We start from the raw sequence: 17,091 nt of genomic DNA on the forward strand, positions 1-17,091 counted from the left end.
AATATCCAAATTGTAATGTTGGTCAAGTCTTTACATTCAATTAGTTTTGCATTTTATACATAATTTAACGTGTGTGATGGCCATACAGATTATAAGGAAGGAAGACTGACTTATGTAAACTATTCACTAAGTTTGTAGTTCAGTCAACTGAGTCTGCTGCAAGTTCTCAATTTCAATCGTCATCAAGTTCAGTTCTTCCTGCAGTGCCTGACTGTGCATGTACATAGTATTATTAAAGTCTACCCAGCTAGGGGTAAAAAGTATGCTCGAGGCAGTACTAGTTCAAAAGCATCAGCCACTTTTTGTTAGGGGCGTGCGCAGGGTAGTTCTTGGAACTAGATTCATCACGTGAGCTAGGTCCAATCTGATGAAAATGTCTAGTCGGAAGAGAGGACGTGAACCAGATACTGGGGAAAAGGTGATCACGAAGAAAAGAAAACTCGTGGTAAGTGAAGTTTTGTGTACGCTCAAACACTTTGGTAAATGATGCCGATTATACACGTAGGCAGAGTCAACTTGGGCAGACTGAGTAGCTTCCCGCAAGCCTAACATGATGGAAACTGCGCAGTTCCAGTTCTTCCAATGTAGCAGACCTATTGATTCCCCGCACCGTGGGTCTAACACTAAAACATTCATTAATCAAGGAGCCCGCCCTCTCCCTTGGGCCGATGCGCCTATTTCCGGAAAGTAATTCCAATAACTCCGGATACTTAAAACATTTAATATCTCCAAAACTAGCTACCGTATTTACATGAAATTTTAGGTGATTACTGCTTCATGTATGATGATACTATGGTCCTAAAATCAGCCTAAAAGTCGTCCTAGCATTTCCAAACTAGGTGATTTTTTATTACCACGAGTGACAAAATTCCGAGGTCTCGGGACTCTCATACACTATCTGAGAAATCCATGAAATATTTGGAAACCTTGAACCACATACAAAATGGGTTATTATCGTTTCCATCCGTTCATGATTTACGACCACCGCTCTACACAACAATTCAATCAACAGTGCTAAGTGCACTTGTATCTCTTCTGAAGTTCCTCTGATCCCCTGTCTGCTACTCTCTTAGGTGTTTCCTGCACAATTATTAGCTAAAACTTGACATAAAAAGCATCATGATGAAAATTGTAATTAGAGTTATGTTGAATTTACAAATGTGACCGGATTTCACATAACAAGGCTTCCACACACACAAAATCAAACTTACGATTTTACCAGAAATGGATTGCTGGTCTAATACACTATCATATTTCACACTGTACTTCCTTCAGCACTGACAAGTCTGGTTTCTGTAGCAGCTTTCTTCCGACCCTGTCAAAGCCACGAGTGTGAGATTGGCACCATTAAATGGCCATGGCTCTGTGATAATGGTGTGTAGTGAGCTGGGACTTCACAGAGAGCTCGCCAATAGTGTTCTCAGTCAATTTGGAGTAATCTGAGTGCCATGGAGGGCCATGGAGAGCCCAAACTTGGCCTCTGGATTCCAATCGTCTTCTTACTTCATTTTATACCCGTATATTAAGACCACCGTCCACCCCCACCCTCCCACCCTATTAGTACCGCCTGTGATATTATTACCCGCTCGAAAAAAGCTGCTCAAAACAGGGCAAATTTTGGGTATCAGAAATGTATACACCCACCCAGTGATAGCTAGTGAACAGATGAACAATTGGTGCAAATTTTGTGTGCACAGCTGTAGGCACTGGGAAGTTATTACACAATGATTCCTTAAAATCGCCATATCTCCTAACAAAGCCTTGTGCGTCGAAGCCTTGTTTTGTCAAATTCAGTTACAAATATTTTTGAATACAAATACTTAAATGTTGGGACTGTCATACACCATGTTGGGTTATTGCATGGGCATTGGCTTTCCCTCACAAAATTCTTTGCTTATTCCTAGTTCAATGCACTATCTGACTGATTTTAATGCAATGCAAAGGGACAATTATGACTTACCACTGTACAAAGTAAACACTTGTTATGATGATTTTGTAAGAGTCAGTCTCATTGAAGCTGCATGAACTAATGATTTAAAATATCCATAACTTGACAATGCAAAGTAGTATGCTAATCAAAGTCTGCAGTGCTGTATCAGAAATGATAAACAAGTGTCTGAAGTTAGGTACATGTGGGAGGAGGGTGGAATGTGATCTTTAGATGAGGTGTTGATAAGGAGTTACTATCAAGATGGCTTGTTAGCATATCAGTTACTTTTATGCCGTAGTTGAATTATAGCAATCCAAGGTTGTCAATCAACTGTCTTAATTCCAGATGTAAGTGCTTCCAGGACATCCCTACAACAGGCCTTATGACAGTTATACAGATGTACTACTTCTTGCATTATACTCTGTTAGAGACTGAATTAAGTTCATGGAGCTTGGAATCAAAACTAGGTTACAACTTTTTGGGAGTTGCAGTCTTGTTGCCTTCAATGCTAGAGGTTCTCAGTATATAGACAGTATGTTTGATGTATGTACTGTGAAACTCTAAACACCAGTCTTGCAAACTTGGTTAACCGAGCACCAAAGATGATTGTTCTATTGGAGTAGTGAGCATCCTATGAGAGTAGTTAAATGTAAAACACAGTGGAACCTCTCTACACTGGGCTCTTTGGGACCAAGAATTTTTGGTCACTGTTTACTGTAATATGACATTTTCCTCTTTCAGAGGTAAAAAATGTACTGACCAGACCTGTTGGGACAGTCTTTACATGTAGAGATTTTTTCTTGTCCTTAGTTTGTAAAGAGAGGTTCCACTATATAACTGATTTGTGTACAACTTCTAAGTATCAGACTTTTCATTTATCTGAAGATTGAGTAGTCCCCAGGAAACTCAGATAAATGAGGACTCTAAGGTTTCACTATAATGTTAATTTAGGACCATACTTGGCTAATTAACTACTGGAGATGCACTGATACCACTTTTTACCAGCCGATCTGATACCGATACAGTTTGGTGGAAAATTGGTCGATACCTGGCTGATACCAATACTTTTCCATAGAGGCAGAAACAGCCAGCATCTCCACTCTGCTTAATATGCAATAATGTCTTATAGCACTGCTTGTTAGTTTTGTGGCCATTACAATCAGAACATATAGCTTTAATGAATCTTGTTTCATGGCTTACTGCGCATTGAACTATACTAACAATCATAATCACCTTCTTTCAAGTAATTCATGGTTATATGTTCTTCCTTAATAGTCCATTCCACTCGCTACGTATGCCGCCATCTTGAAAAGCAATTAAATGACGTCATACAGAGTATTGGTTATGGTATCGGTCACTTAAACCATAACCAATACTGATCTGATACCACCAAAAATGGCCGATACCAATAAAAATATTGGTATCGGTGCATCCCTATCAACTACATTACAAGGCAATCCTATAGAGATTTTGAATCACTGTTTTCACATGGGACTATATGTAGTGCTTGAGCCTTAGACAGGTTGGAGTGTTGTATTATGTAGACAGAAATGATTAACAGTTAATAATTTGTTTGTTTGTTTTTTATTGATGCAGGGCTTACCTAACCTGGGGAATACCTGCTTCTTTAATGCAACCCTTCAGGTACTTTGTACACTGTGTGTGTATGCACGTAAGTGTGTGTGTGCGTGCGTGTATCTGTATAGTGTGTGTGTGTGTGTATCTGTGTAGTGTGTGTAACTGTGTGGTGTGTGTATCTGTGTAGTGTGTGTATCTGTGTAGTGTGTGTATCTGTGTGGTGTGTGTATCTGTGTGGTGTGTGTATCTGTGTGGTGTGTGTATCTGTGTGGTGTGTGTATCTGTGTAGTGTGTGTATCTGTGTAGTGTGTGTAACATGTGCACAGTAGTGGTTATGTAAATTTCATTCATAGTAAGCCTCTACCACTTTCATTATACCATTTCTTAAATTTCATTTAAAAAATAGTGACTGCTCAATTAGAGTATTTGTCAACCATTGCGAATTCTACTGAAGTGATTACAAGGGGGCATCATGTAGGTACACACTGTTGGTAGATTTGTGACGTCAGAGTATTGATCTGCCAAAATTTTACTTTGTTCTGTGACTAGAAGCCTTTTTCAATCTTTGACCAGGGACTATATTTCAGTACTTTTTGATTATGGGTTGGAAATTTTTTGTGTCACCCCCTTGGATTAATTACACTCTGTATGGGCCTCATTGTTATACACGTGGAGATTTTTGCATACAAAGTAACTCTTGGTAAGAATAGTCATCTAGAGATATCACAGTATGGCAGGTACTACTATAGTGATTGTTATTGTTTTCAGATTCTTGCTCATACTAAAGGCTTGTTGTCTCATCTTCAAAGGAAAGAGAAGAGGAAATATGAAATACAATGTAAATCTAAGGTACGTGCCCTCTTCATAGACAAGTATATAAATTATAAGTAAATGGGTAAACCAGTTAATAATATAAATTTTCTGAATTCTCCTAGTATTTAAACAGTTTGTGTTAAAGTGTTGATTGTAAGACATGTAGCAGGTGTAACTAATCGCTGGACTGGAGCACTGGACTGGACTACTGTACTGACATTTTTATTTTTTTTACACATGCTAAGATTAATTTATTGAGTGTTGTTAGCTAAGGGCCTTCAGGGTGCCTTCCTTCAGCCTGCTATGGAATAAGCGAAAACTCTCTTGAAATCTCTTCTAAGGATTTCACTACTTATTATGATCTATTACACACTCCTTAATATTGTGCTGCACCGAATGTGATAGCAATGGTTATCCAAAACTCAACTTACCAATGATATCTGTGAATAAAATAGAGTGATGCAGACCATCTGAGACACATACTCTAGTCCTGTTGCAGCCCAGCATAGCTTTCATAAGCCATTGTATTTGGAATGTGTGATAAGTGTTTGTCAGTATATACGTACATGAGTGTGTTGGAAGTTGTAGGTATGCACAAAGCCACATATCCACTTGCATGAATTGCTGTCTGCATGTGGAACCACGCCCACTGACTGATGGTTCATTATAAACCTTTACTTGTTTAGTTTCATATAGCTACCCTTGTACTTATCTCACGCTTGTTGAAGCCCAAAACATACACCCCTGTAGCTCTCGGTGCACACCTAAAAGTTGGGCCTGAGCTGGATTGCTATTTGGGTCATCCAGTTCAGCAGTAGTGACTCGGTTACAGCAGTACTCTGTATACAGCGTTACATTCACCTTTATGTATTATTTGTATTGTAACTGTGACATAATAACAGTTCTATGTACTACATATCTTATTGGTGATCACTGGATAGTTATGCCAATTGTTTAACATATAATTGTGTCTGTATAGTATACTTGTCATTATGTTATAACACAGGTCCTTACAGTAGAGGTTGGTGATGGTGATCGACCACTTACGGATGCCTTGTGTGCATTCCTGGCAACTTTTGAGAAGGGGAATCCTAAAATGATCAGAACCACCCTAAAGGAATTGTACAAACAAATAGAAAATAAGTAATTGTGTTCCTGTACAGTAAAGACCTGTATGGATATTAATGTTGTTTGATGTAGGTATGAAAGATTTCAACACAATGAACAACAAGACAGTGCAGAATTGTTACGCTGTCTGTTAGATGGAATTAGGAAAGAGGAAATAAAGGTACATTTTAATTTATAGTTCATGTCATATTGAGTTTGTGCTACAGGCTGTCAAGAAAGTGGTAGAGAAGCAAATTTCTGAAGAGGAAAATGATGAAATCAGTGAAGCAGAGAAAAAATTACTGCTTAAAGGTTTGTATTGTAACTGTGTTATCAACTATTAACAATTGTGTAGCATGTATGAGATTGTGTTCGGAGAATCTTACATGCGTAACATACAGATAATTATATTTAAGCAGTAGGGCTGGGACGAAGCTTTGAATGTTTTGTGGGTTCGAAGGTTTAGTACGTAAACTTTGAATTATAAAAGTATCCTTCAAAGCTTCGTAATACACTCATAGTCTAAGAAAGAATTACAAATAAACGTCGTCTTTATTGCAGCTGCTTATTGATCTTGCACGATCGATGTTTGTCTCTTCGCTAGTGCCATGCCTACTTTTAAAACATCGCAGTTTAGCTTACTACCATAGTCATAGCCTTAATACACCTTATAAAGTGATAGATATTGCAGGAAAACGTCCTTTTAGCCATTAGTTGGTGTTTACCAATGCATGATTTCTGTATAGCAGACACGCCCATGCAGTATAGCGGACATGCCCATTTGCAATCGCATTCAGTACTGCTGTCATGCACTTTCCAAATGCTTTCAAACTTATAAATAGAATAAAACTTAAGAAGGATGCTAGTAAATACAAGAAAACCTGTAACTTGAAAGCTAGCACCGAAGCTTTGAATGTTCGAACATTTTATTAGCGAATGTTCGAAGGTACCCTATTTAGCAGCTGTCTAATGAGAACTGTTTTATTTGTTTACACTAAGGTATTGAGTGTGTGTAATCATGTTTATGATTTAGAGGCACAAAAGTTAGCAACAAAAGTCAAGACACCAATTGATGACTTGTTTGGTGGAGCAGTTCTCAACACAGTGATATGTAGGGAGTGTTTAGAGGTAACCACAATCATTGTAAACTAGGTGTTAGTTTATTAACTATTTGCAATGACTGTAACCAAATTTTAGAAAACTGTTGATCTTTACACACACTACTAGCCACAATAATACACTACCTCAGTCATGCCATTAGGCTTGGCACACCACTGTTTGGTTAGAATATGAGGCTAGATACATGGACATTCTTGAACAATTTCCCAGATATATTCTGCATATGCATGTTTTTATTTTATTATGATAATGTCAGGAGCGGTTGGTGACTCCATACAACCTGTTCACTGGTGATATTCCCTTCATCTACGCACCATAGTCAAGCGCTTGTGTTACAGACACGGTTGTGCTTGCAATCATGGTTATACCTTACTAAAGAGTGATTTACGTATAGTTGGCTTCATTCATAGCAAACCCGTAGCTTTGAGATTTAAATCTTTAATATCCTAACATGTATAGTATTTAAAAAAATTGTTAATTTAAAAATGAAGTAGGGATCTATGCAATAAAAAGTAGTGAAACAAGAGATGAATAATGGTATTACAGCATGGCTCGGTCCTACTTTGGCATTGAACGAAATTATAGCTATTGTGCCAAAGTAGGGACTTTTCCACCGAGCTATGCTGTAATACCATCATTCATCTCTTGTTTCACTTGCATAGATCCCTACTTCATTAACAATTTTTAAAATCTAGTTTGTTTAGGTTTTTGGTGTAACAGAGCTAGTTACAGTGTAACTTGTGACTGTTCTATTAGAATATCATACATGACTGTTGTATTAGAGTATCTTGAGTCAGCCAAGGAGTGTGCAGCTAACTAGACCAATAAGAAGTGAAGTCATCTTATTTACTGTTAAATAAACAGCTAGATTGTTAAGAAGTGTGGTCTCCACACTCTTCGCTATTAGTCCACCTAGATCTTTATTTGATGGGTGTGGTCGCGAACCTATCGCAACCAGGATCCCAATTGCGAAGTTGCAGATATCTAGCTAGTATACCTCTTATAGTAGTGCCAGGACTGAAGCATTTCTGAAATCCAACTCTGAAATAATCTGTGGCATCTAATTCTAAATATGCTGCTGAAAGAAAGTGTTGATACGGAAAATTAATGCCTTGATATGGTTTCATTGGATGAAAAAGACAAACAACCTGATTGAAGATAAAATAAATGACAAGGTGCAGAGGGCCTATACTCGTCAGAACCCCTAAAAGCACATTCCACTGGTGAGTTTATTATTGTGGCATAAAGTGGTGGCCGTGTGCTGCTTCATTTGGCCTCTAGGCTTGCGACTGTGGTTGGGCAGTGAGGCAAGCAGGCAGGCAGGCAGGCAGGCAGGCAGGCAGGCAGGCAGGCAGGCAGGCAGGCAGGCAGGCAGGCAGGCAGGCAGGCAGGCAGGCAGGCAGGCAGGCAGGCAGGCAGGCAGGCAGGCAGGCAGGCAGGCAGGCAGGCAGGCAGGCAGGCAGGCAGGCAGGCAGGCAGGCAGGCAGGCAGGCAGGCAGGCAGGCAGGCAGGCAGGCAGGCAGGCAGGCAGGCAGGCAGGCAGGCAGGCAGGCAGGCAGGCAGGCAGGCAGGCAGGCAGGCAGGCAGGCAGGCAGGCAGGCAGGCAGGCAGGCAGGCAGGCAGGCAGGCAGGCAGGCAGGCAGGCAGGCAGGCAGGCAGGCAGGCAGGCAGGCAGGCAGGCAGGCAGGCAGGCAGGCAGGCAGGCAGGCAGATCAAATTTCAAGTTTTTGGCAATTTTTAAAAGGAAGTGGTTTCTGAACCAAAAGGTTTTTATTTTCATGTCTAGTAGTTTCCCCAAGCATTCGACTTAGAGAACGCGTCTAGTAGTTGCCCAGAGCATTTGATTTTAGGGGCCACGAAGAGTAGTATTAGCGTTAGGGTTGGTTAGGGTAGGGTTCAGCTTTGGTTTCTTCTTCACTTTTAGGTTACATTCTTCTTACTATGTACTGAGACTACTGCTTAAATAACATTTATAAGATAGAAAAGTAGGGGAGGTGGATAGCTAGCAGCAGCAGTAGCACAGTGGTTAGCACGTTTGCCTAAAGCTCCAGTAGGGTTCGAGCCCCAGCTGAGTTTTGTGTTTTTTGTTTTGTTCGTTTAGTGACCCTTTTTGTCTAAGTTTTACTGTCGGTTCAATAGCCAGTGCGGCTTATTGAACCAACTTTTGGTTCAGTATCCATTGCCTTTTAAAAGATTCTATATCCGGTCACCAGTAAGTGTTTTCTTGTTTTTAATGCTGCATTTCATGTTAGATGGACTAATGTTTAGGGGTGCAAATGAAAATATCGGTATTGGTACCGATATGCATTATCGGTTATCAGTAAAATACAGTTGAAATTACTGATATGCATAACATTATTATACTTATTATTAAACATGCACCTTGTGAAATTGCTTCGTAATGATCATTCAGTTAGCATAGATCGCCACCAATTAAAAACCTACGTCACATGATATGCAAGAAAGGTTAGTACAGCGATAGTGTATGCTAGTGTGAAAAATTGCTTTTGTAGCTTACCGTGACTGTAATATATAATGCCTAAGCACTTTTAAAGCTGGCAAGAGAAATGCTACTAACTCGGCGCCCATCGAGCCACTACCATAACGCATGCGCTTGAAATTGTGTATAGTAGCGATGCCACGTGTTAAAGCAGTTGTTTGGGAATACCTTAAAGTGTCTGAACGCAACTAGAATTTTGCAGTGTTGCAAGAACGATGTATCCTGTGGTGACCTCACAGTTAAAATTTATCTGAGGAGGAAGCACCCTATAGATTTCAAAGACTATGAAGAGAAGAAGGTGCAGGAGAAAAAAAGTGGCTGAAAAGAATGCGTGGAAGGATCCAAAGGAAACAGGAATGAAACAGTAATCACTGGCAGAAACAGAGACAAGGTCAAAAGCATGGGACATCAATGACCCCCATGCAATTCGTGTGCATCGTAAGATAGCTGAAATGATGGCTTTGGATTTTCAACCATATTCAATTGTTTCAGACACAGGTTTTACTGAGCTGCTAAAGACCTTGGAGCCCAGATACACATTGCCAAGTCGCCGCTACTTTACTGAGGATGTTGTCCCTGGTATTGCAAGTGCTATCAGTTCAACACTAGCTGTGTTATTGAAAGATGTAACGTATTTCAGTTTAACCACTGATGTTTGAAGCACTAGCTTGACCAACCAATCGCTGATCAGCCTTATGCTCATTGGTTAGAAGATAGTTTTGTGACAAAATCTGCAGTTTTACATGTAAAGCATTTAGATGGGTCACACTCGGGGGAAAAGATATGTGAGAGCATAGAATCAATAATTGAATACTGGAAAACACCAAAGGAACGAATCCATCAAGTGCTGACCGATAATGCTAGCAACATGAAAAAGGCCCTCAGAGATGTTAATCTGAGTGGGTTTGGATGTTTTGCGCACTTGCTTCAGCTAACTGTTAATGATGGTGTGAAGTCACAGCAGGTGGTCCTTGATGTTTTGGTTGTAGCAAGAAGTATTGTAGACCAGTTAAGCATTCAACACTCGCCTATCATTTACTAGATGAAATACCTGAGCGTCTTGATATACCAAAACATAAATTGCAGCAACACGATGGAGCTCGACACTCTTCATGCTTGATTCCATCTGTGAGCAAAAAGTGGCACTGGCTGCTTATGCCACTGAGCATGGTAGTATCACAATGCTGAACAGCCACCAACTAGAAAACTAATGGCACTTCAGAAACCAATTGAAGAAGTAACCAAGATGATCCCACCAGATTCAGCGTGCATTTCAGCTGTGATACCATTGGTGAAGATCTTGAAGAGAGTGTTGAGCAAATATAATGACGATGCTGGCATAAGGACCATGAAATCGAGATGTTGACCTCATTGGAATGCAGATTCGATAGCATTCAGCAGATAGATGAGTTTTGTGTTGCTACTATTCTAGATCCACGATTCAAGCATCACTTTTTCATGGAAACAGAAACACAGCAACTGGCTAGAGAATATTTGATTGATATTATTGCAACTACATTTCAGGTGCTGATGAGCGCCCCAACAAAAGGGCACGCCATGACCATACCACCACCGCAGAGAACAATGATCAGGCATCATCTAGCAAAGTATGGGAGTGTTTTACTGAACTACTGGAGGAAGCTTGGGCAACTAGTGATGTTGGAGTAGGAGTTGAAGGAATGGTGGATAACTATTTATCAGAACCACTTATTGACTACAATAAAGGTGACCCTTTGAAGTATGGCAGCAGAAGATATTCATTCCTGGGAAATATGGCACAGTGGTTTTTGAGTGCTCCACCAACTAGTGTTCTATCTGAACGGCTGTTTTCTGGAGTATATAATGAAAAAAAGAAGCCCAGAACATGCAGAAATGGTCTTAAGTATTAAATACAACAAGCATTTAGTTGATTAAACAAATAGTAAAACTTCTAGCAGTTCTCTCTCTATTACTATTTAATTTGTTTATTTACATTTATATCACTCAGTTATTAATTGTTAATATCAGTATCGGAATCGGTAATTTTGTAGCTGATATATCGGTTATCGGAAAATTGGTAAATTTCCATATCGGTGCACCTCTACTAATACAAGTTAAGGAAAATTAGAAATTTTAAGTTCAATTAGGGATCATAGAAAAAAGTAGGGAAACAAGAGAGGTCGCCTACACCTGCAGATATAATAGTGAACATTTAATCCCTAAGACCAAGACTGAATTAGGGATTAAATGTTCACTAGTATATCTACAGGTGTAAGCGACCTCCCTTGTTTCCCTACTTTTTTTCTATAATCCCTAACAGAACTTTAACTTGTTTGTTTACTTTTTTTGTAACATTATTGTGACTGATGAACCCGCATCAAAAGAAAGGATGGCGCCAGATTTAATGTTTTCATCTGAATGCATGCCCCAGCTATCAAAAACTGCTTCAAATGTGCAGTGGCCATTACGCTTTGCTTTCAGCTATGTTCAGCTCGTTACACAGCGCTACAGACGAAAAACAGTAGAAGTGCCTCTGCAACAATCCAGTCACCACGAAAATAGGACAATTCGCGTGGCCACAACTATCAACCACTGCCTCAAAAGTTCAGCGGCCATTACGCTTTGCTTTCAGCTATGTTCAACCCATTGCACAGCATTACAAATGAAGAACAGTGTTAGAATCGTCTCTGCATCAGTCCAGTCACCACAGAAAATACGGACGATTCCTGTTTACAAACGTACTGTAGGGAAGCCATGCATCGCGCTACCGCAAATCGACACCTTGGGCTGTCAGCAAAAAGAAATGAGACACAAAGGTGAGTCCATAATGCATGCATTGTACATACTGCGGTATGCCAAAAGGCACGTCTCGGGATGAAGCAACGTCGAACAGAGAAAAAATCAAGCCCATAGCCTTAGTCATTATTGAGTTTACCCTTGCCTGAAGGCATCAGGCAGGCAGTTAGTCAGAAGAAAATTCCATTGAGTAATTTTTTAAAAAGTTTGTAACAATTTATTGGAAGCCTTTAGGATCGTACTGAAGGTACTTTTGGGCTTGGTTATACCTAACCAATGCTGCCAAGGTGCCAGGATGGAGTTTTGAAACTGGTTTTTGGGTGAATTTTTTGGCTAGGAAAACCCAAATCTCCATGATCCCTAATATACAGTGCTACTGTACTGTATGATTATTTCATAAAGGTGATTTTCGTGGTGTAAGATGGCTCTAGGATGATTTTGAAGGCGGCATTTTAGGTGGCATGCATCATTTTTGGGGATCTACTTAAACAGTACTACCATACTGTTTGATACTAACATCTCCTAATACATCAATGGTTTTCAAAATTTGGTCAGATATGCATATATCAATATGATGTGAGGAATTTTGTGATATTTTTATAGCCTATTCAACTGGTGGAACCATTTTTAGATGTGTGTGTACCAATCCCAGATGAAGGTAGCTGTTGTTTTGAACACCATCACTATCCTGACTATGATGATCCAGAAACTAACAAGGCAGAGAATCCCAAGTTACTGCAGGAGTTGTTACAGAGTCATGGCATGCATGTCCGGCTAACTAAGGAACCATCTTCAACAAGTGTTGATGATCTAGAGCAGTGCTTGAAGGAGCATACATCACTGGATGTGTTAGATGATGACAACAAGTTCATTTGTCAAAAGTGTACAGCTGACAGAAAATCTGTTAGTTACCAAAATGTGTATAATTCATATAATGTGGTACATAGTGAATTTAATACATGTTATATAGTAGCAAATGTAGACTGCACATCAGCAGGACATTCCAACAGTTTGTGTCTCTTCTGGGGTCCTGACGTTAGCTTGTGTACAGAGCCCATTAAGTTGGCTATATACAGTGAAACCTCACTTAGTGGCCACCTCAGTAATGAGGCCACCTCACTATATTGACCTGGTTCAGCAAGTCCAAACGTATTTTCCATTATATTACATTTAATTTGTTAATAGAGCCACCTCATTATTGAGGCCAGTGGCCACATACCACAGGACCAAACTAGTAAAACTAATACAGTAAAGAGGCTAGTTGAGCAGGCAGTCAAGGTATCAATGCAAAAGTTGCTGCTCTTAAGTGCATATTTTAACTACTGAAAGTGGTACCCATTATTCTGGCGGTATACTTCATGCTTTTCCAACCATTATGTCTCAAGTAATGCTGGAATAATTGGTACATTGTATGTTACTACCTTTCTCTGTGATAAACTCTAGTGTTTAGATCAATTGTACATTGCTGTTACTGCAACTAGGCAGTTGCTGAAAACCTCAATAATAAGGCCATTTTGTTTTATGGTTGCATTAATGAGGTTTTTGGTAATAGGGCCACCTTACTAATAGGGCCACTTATCATGGGTCCCATAGGTGGCCCTATTAACGAAGTTTCACTGTACGTATTTGTCATTATTTTAATCATGCATATTATCACATATAGGATACTGGACATGATGAATACGCTGAATGTTTAGTCAGTAAACAACTACTGTTTCATAGTCTACCATCATTCCTTATTGTGAACATCAAAAGATTTCATTTGGGTCAAATAGTGACTAAAAACAATCGTCACATAAAATTTCCAAGTAGTGTCAACATTGCTCCATTTTGCAGTGATGCTTGTCAGGTGAGACGTTATCTATTAGAATATATTGGGACCCATGGACACCTTACAATCCGGGCACTTATCCATGTTCCCTTTTGTAAATATGTTCTGCTCTGTACTAGCGAGGTGTGTGACTGTTATTGAACAGTTAATACTCTAATAGAGCAGTCGTGATGCTTAATTTGACATGCTTTACTTCCTTCACGATTCTTCTCAGAGAATTTTCGCTTTCATTATCACTATCAAAAATGAATGTTGAACCAATGCATGTAATTTGTGCAATCTGGGCAAGACCTTTTCTTATAATCCCAGTTGACCTGGATGACCCGGTTGACTTGACCCATATCTTATAGTGTCTGGATTCCATTCACTGCTGTATGAGTAATAACAAGAGTATATAATGGGGAGGGAGAGTATCGAACTACGGTATATGCTGTGAAAAATGAGCCCGTGAAGTCCTATGGCGTCATTCAAATGACTCGGTGATTTTTGTTGATTGGTGACTAATTGTAAGTGCAGTGGGCGCACTTTCTACATGTGACCACTGAGTGTACTCGAGAAAAGTATAGCACATTACTCAGAGGAACTCATTGTACAAAGAGAAAGACAGAAGCAGCTAACCTGGTAACAAACATGGAGGTTTCATCATGGTCGAGCGAGGTCGATATTTCATCATGGTACAGATTTCATCATGGTCACAATCCCATGCCTCACCTCGATAGTTCTACTAGTTAAAGTGACATGTCTAGATGGAATTTCAGCCATTGCGATTCCATATGGACCACCCGTTAAAACATTTAAGGTGTTAAATCTGAGCAATCAACAGCGGTCAGGTTTACGAGAAGAAACAAAGGTATGCGGGTTACTTTACGGGCTCATCTTTCACAGCCTATAGCGCAGTTCGACACTCTCCCTCCCCATTATATATTCTTGGTAATAATTATGTGGTCAATTTGTAATCTTTTCTATAGAAATACTGTACTGGTGAAGAGGATAAGAAGATCATGTATAGCTTGTATGGAGTTGTGGAACACAGTGGTACACTATTTTCTGGCCACTACTCAGCAAGAGTTAAACTACCATCTTCAACAGACAGCACTGAACAACCATCATCATCCACAAGCTTGAAGAGTGAAGTAGAAGGACAGTATTCAGATGAAACAACAGAGGAGTGGTGTCTTGCTAGTGATAGTAGTGCTAGACTGACTGACATTGATGAAGTGCTCTCATCTCAAGCTTATCTGTTATTTTATGAATAAAGTTTTTAAAATCCAATTAGTAATACAAGATAGTCTGTATATCTGTCATATAGGTTTTCAGTTTGTGTGTACATGGCCAACTACGGGGTTCACTGTTAGTGGTTATTTAGATAGCACTTTACATATAACCTTCAAGGCTATCTACTTTGTTTTGTACAATACGATGACTAGGGCACATACATAGAGGTGTATACACAATGAAAGGTATTGGTACTGATTATCTGAATGTCAGATATCAGTTGATAAGTAGATCTGATGTATGATGCGATGTACTCTGCAGTGCATGATTACTGTACGTGAAACTGAATGTCTGGGCTTCATACGCACACACACACACGCACACCTATAGTTGGTTTACTTTCTTTTACACAGGTCAGCTGCTATACAATTAGCTGTGTTGCAAAGTGTTTAAATTCCACAAAATATTTTATCAAGTGACAGCAATAATTTAATGAGTTTTATTCCTACAAGTTTCCATATTTTTTAAAATTCAAGCATGAAATTATGAATTACGGTAAACATTTGACAGGGATAGCTTTCATGGGAAGTTTCATAAATGTAGCTATATAATCCCTCCACTGTAAATTTTACGAACACACTTCCCGCCATATTCCTTTTACACAGCATTACAAATGAAGAATACTACAAAAAGGATCTGTCAATCCAGTCACAACAGAATAATTACAAACATAGGGAAGACATCAACCACGAATCCAGCAAAGATCTAGATAAATAAATATAGGACAGAAAGGATGCATTGTACATACTGCAGCTGCAGTATGTTAAAAGGCATGCACTGAATCAATGTCAAACAGTGAGCCCTTTAGCCAAGTTAGCTGTTATTGAGTTATGCTTGTCTGAAGGCATCTGCAGTCAGTCAGGCAATCAGTAGAAAATCCCACTGAATTAAAAGATATGTAGCAATCTATTGGAAGTGCTTCAGGCTGTACTGAAGGCACTATTATACCTAACCAAGCACCATATGGAAGGTATTATGAAGCTGATTTCTATTCAATACAATTAATGGAACCTGAGCTTAGCACAATTACAACTAGGACAAACAAAATGGAAAGTACAATTATTAAATTAGTTTTAAAAATTAATGATGGTTCGTTAACTTTTGCTTATTTTGAAGCAAATTAGAGTAATAATTATTGGCAGAGCTAGCATTCCATAATATGGGAAGTTTATAAAATAAGTTTTGAGTATTTAAAATCTTGTGATGTAATTTGATGATCTATAGTATTAGAATTGTTGAAAGTAACGTAAAACCAGGCTGGTTAAAACTGGGAGTAAGATATTTCAGTGATCTTGTAAATAATAGAAAGTAGTACCTCAAAATTAATATATGGATACATAATTTAGTTTAATTGTCTTCATAATCCATAATAGCTAAAATAAATTTAGTGGCACATCACTGGATTCTGTCCAACAACAAAAATGTTTATTACGAGAATTGGCATCTACATAAAGGAGAACAATGCAATAAGGTTGATCTTGCTAATGGATTAAATTGATGTATATCATAGTTTTGAACTGATATGTTCACCATATCATTCCAACTGATTTGTAGTCCTTAGCTGTAATGGCTTTATTTGCCATGTTAAGTTTGTTGTGAAAATGATACCAAGATCTTTGTGTTGAGATACTTCACCGAAGACAAATGCAAATGTGCTATTGTAACACATCCCCAGTTTTAGCACACTATACACATGTGTTCGTATAGCACTCATCATTGTCCATGTGCACAAAATTTAATGTGTTGAATTAGCACACTTAAAACAGAACATGTGCTATAGCAGCACATGTATTACACTTGGAGACATTGTAGATTTTTAGTGTGATGTTTTTAGATACGTAGTTCAAAATTGTCAAGATTGTAAACTTAAGTTAACAGCATTAGCTAGCTGAAGTTGATGATGGCAAACACTGTAAGACAACATACTTGTTAACTTAAATTCTCGGTACTCCACTTAAATAGTATAGTAGTAGGTTCAGGGAGTCCATATGAGTATTTATAGGCAGATAACACTTAATCAAATGTAAATATGGTTGAATGTTCCACAATGTGAGATAAATCATTTACATAGTAACAGTCCTAATATGCTGCCCTGTGGAACACCAATTTACACCATCCTAGGTAGGACATTGGAAAGGCAGCCATTAACAAACACACATTGGT

The 17,091-nt window shown here is 39.0% G+C and overlaps 1 protein-coding gene across 1 annotated transcript; it reads left to right on the forward strand.

Moving 5' to 3' along the window:
* The first annotated feature begins 316 nt into the window (after positions 1-316).
* On the forward strand, positions 317-14,948 carry LOC136257872 (ubiquitin carboxyl-terminal hydrolase 16-like). The gene is made up of 10 exons (XM_066051189.1): positions 317-445; positions 3,527-3,574; positions 4,277-4,357; positions 5,328-5,464; positions 5,522-5,609; positions 5,656-5,740; positions 6,462-6,556; positions 12,426-12,725; positions 13,486-13,671; positions 14,622-14,948. The coding sequence occupies exons 1-10, from the start codon at positions 368-370 to the stop codon at positions 14,907-14,909; spliced, it is 1,386 nt and encodes a 461-aa protein (XP_065907261.1). The 5' UTR covers positions 317-367; the 3' UTR covers positions 14,910-14,948.
* Positions 14,949-17,091: the final 2,143 nt, after the last annotated feature.

This window comes from Dysidea avara, chromosome 6, assembly GCF_963678975.1.
Source record: "Dysidea avara chromosome 6, odDysAvar1.4, whole genome shotgun sequence".
Classification (NCBI taxonomy): domain Eukaryota; kingdom Metazoa; phylum Porifera; class Demospongiae; order Dictyoceratida; family Dysideidae; genus Dysidea; species Dysidea avara.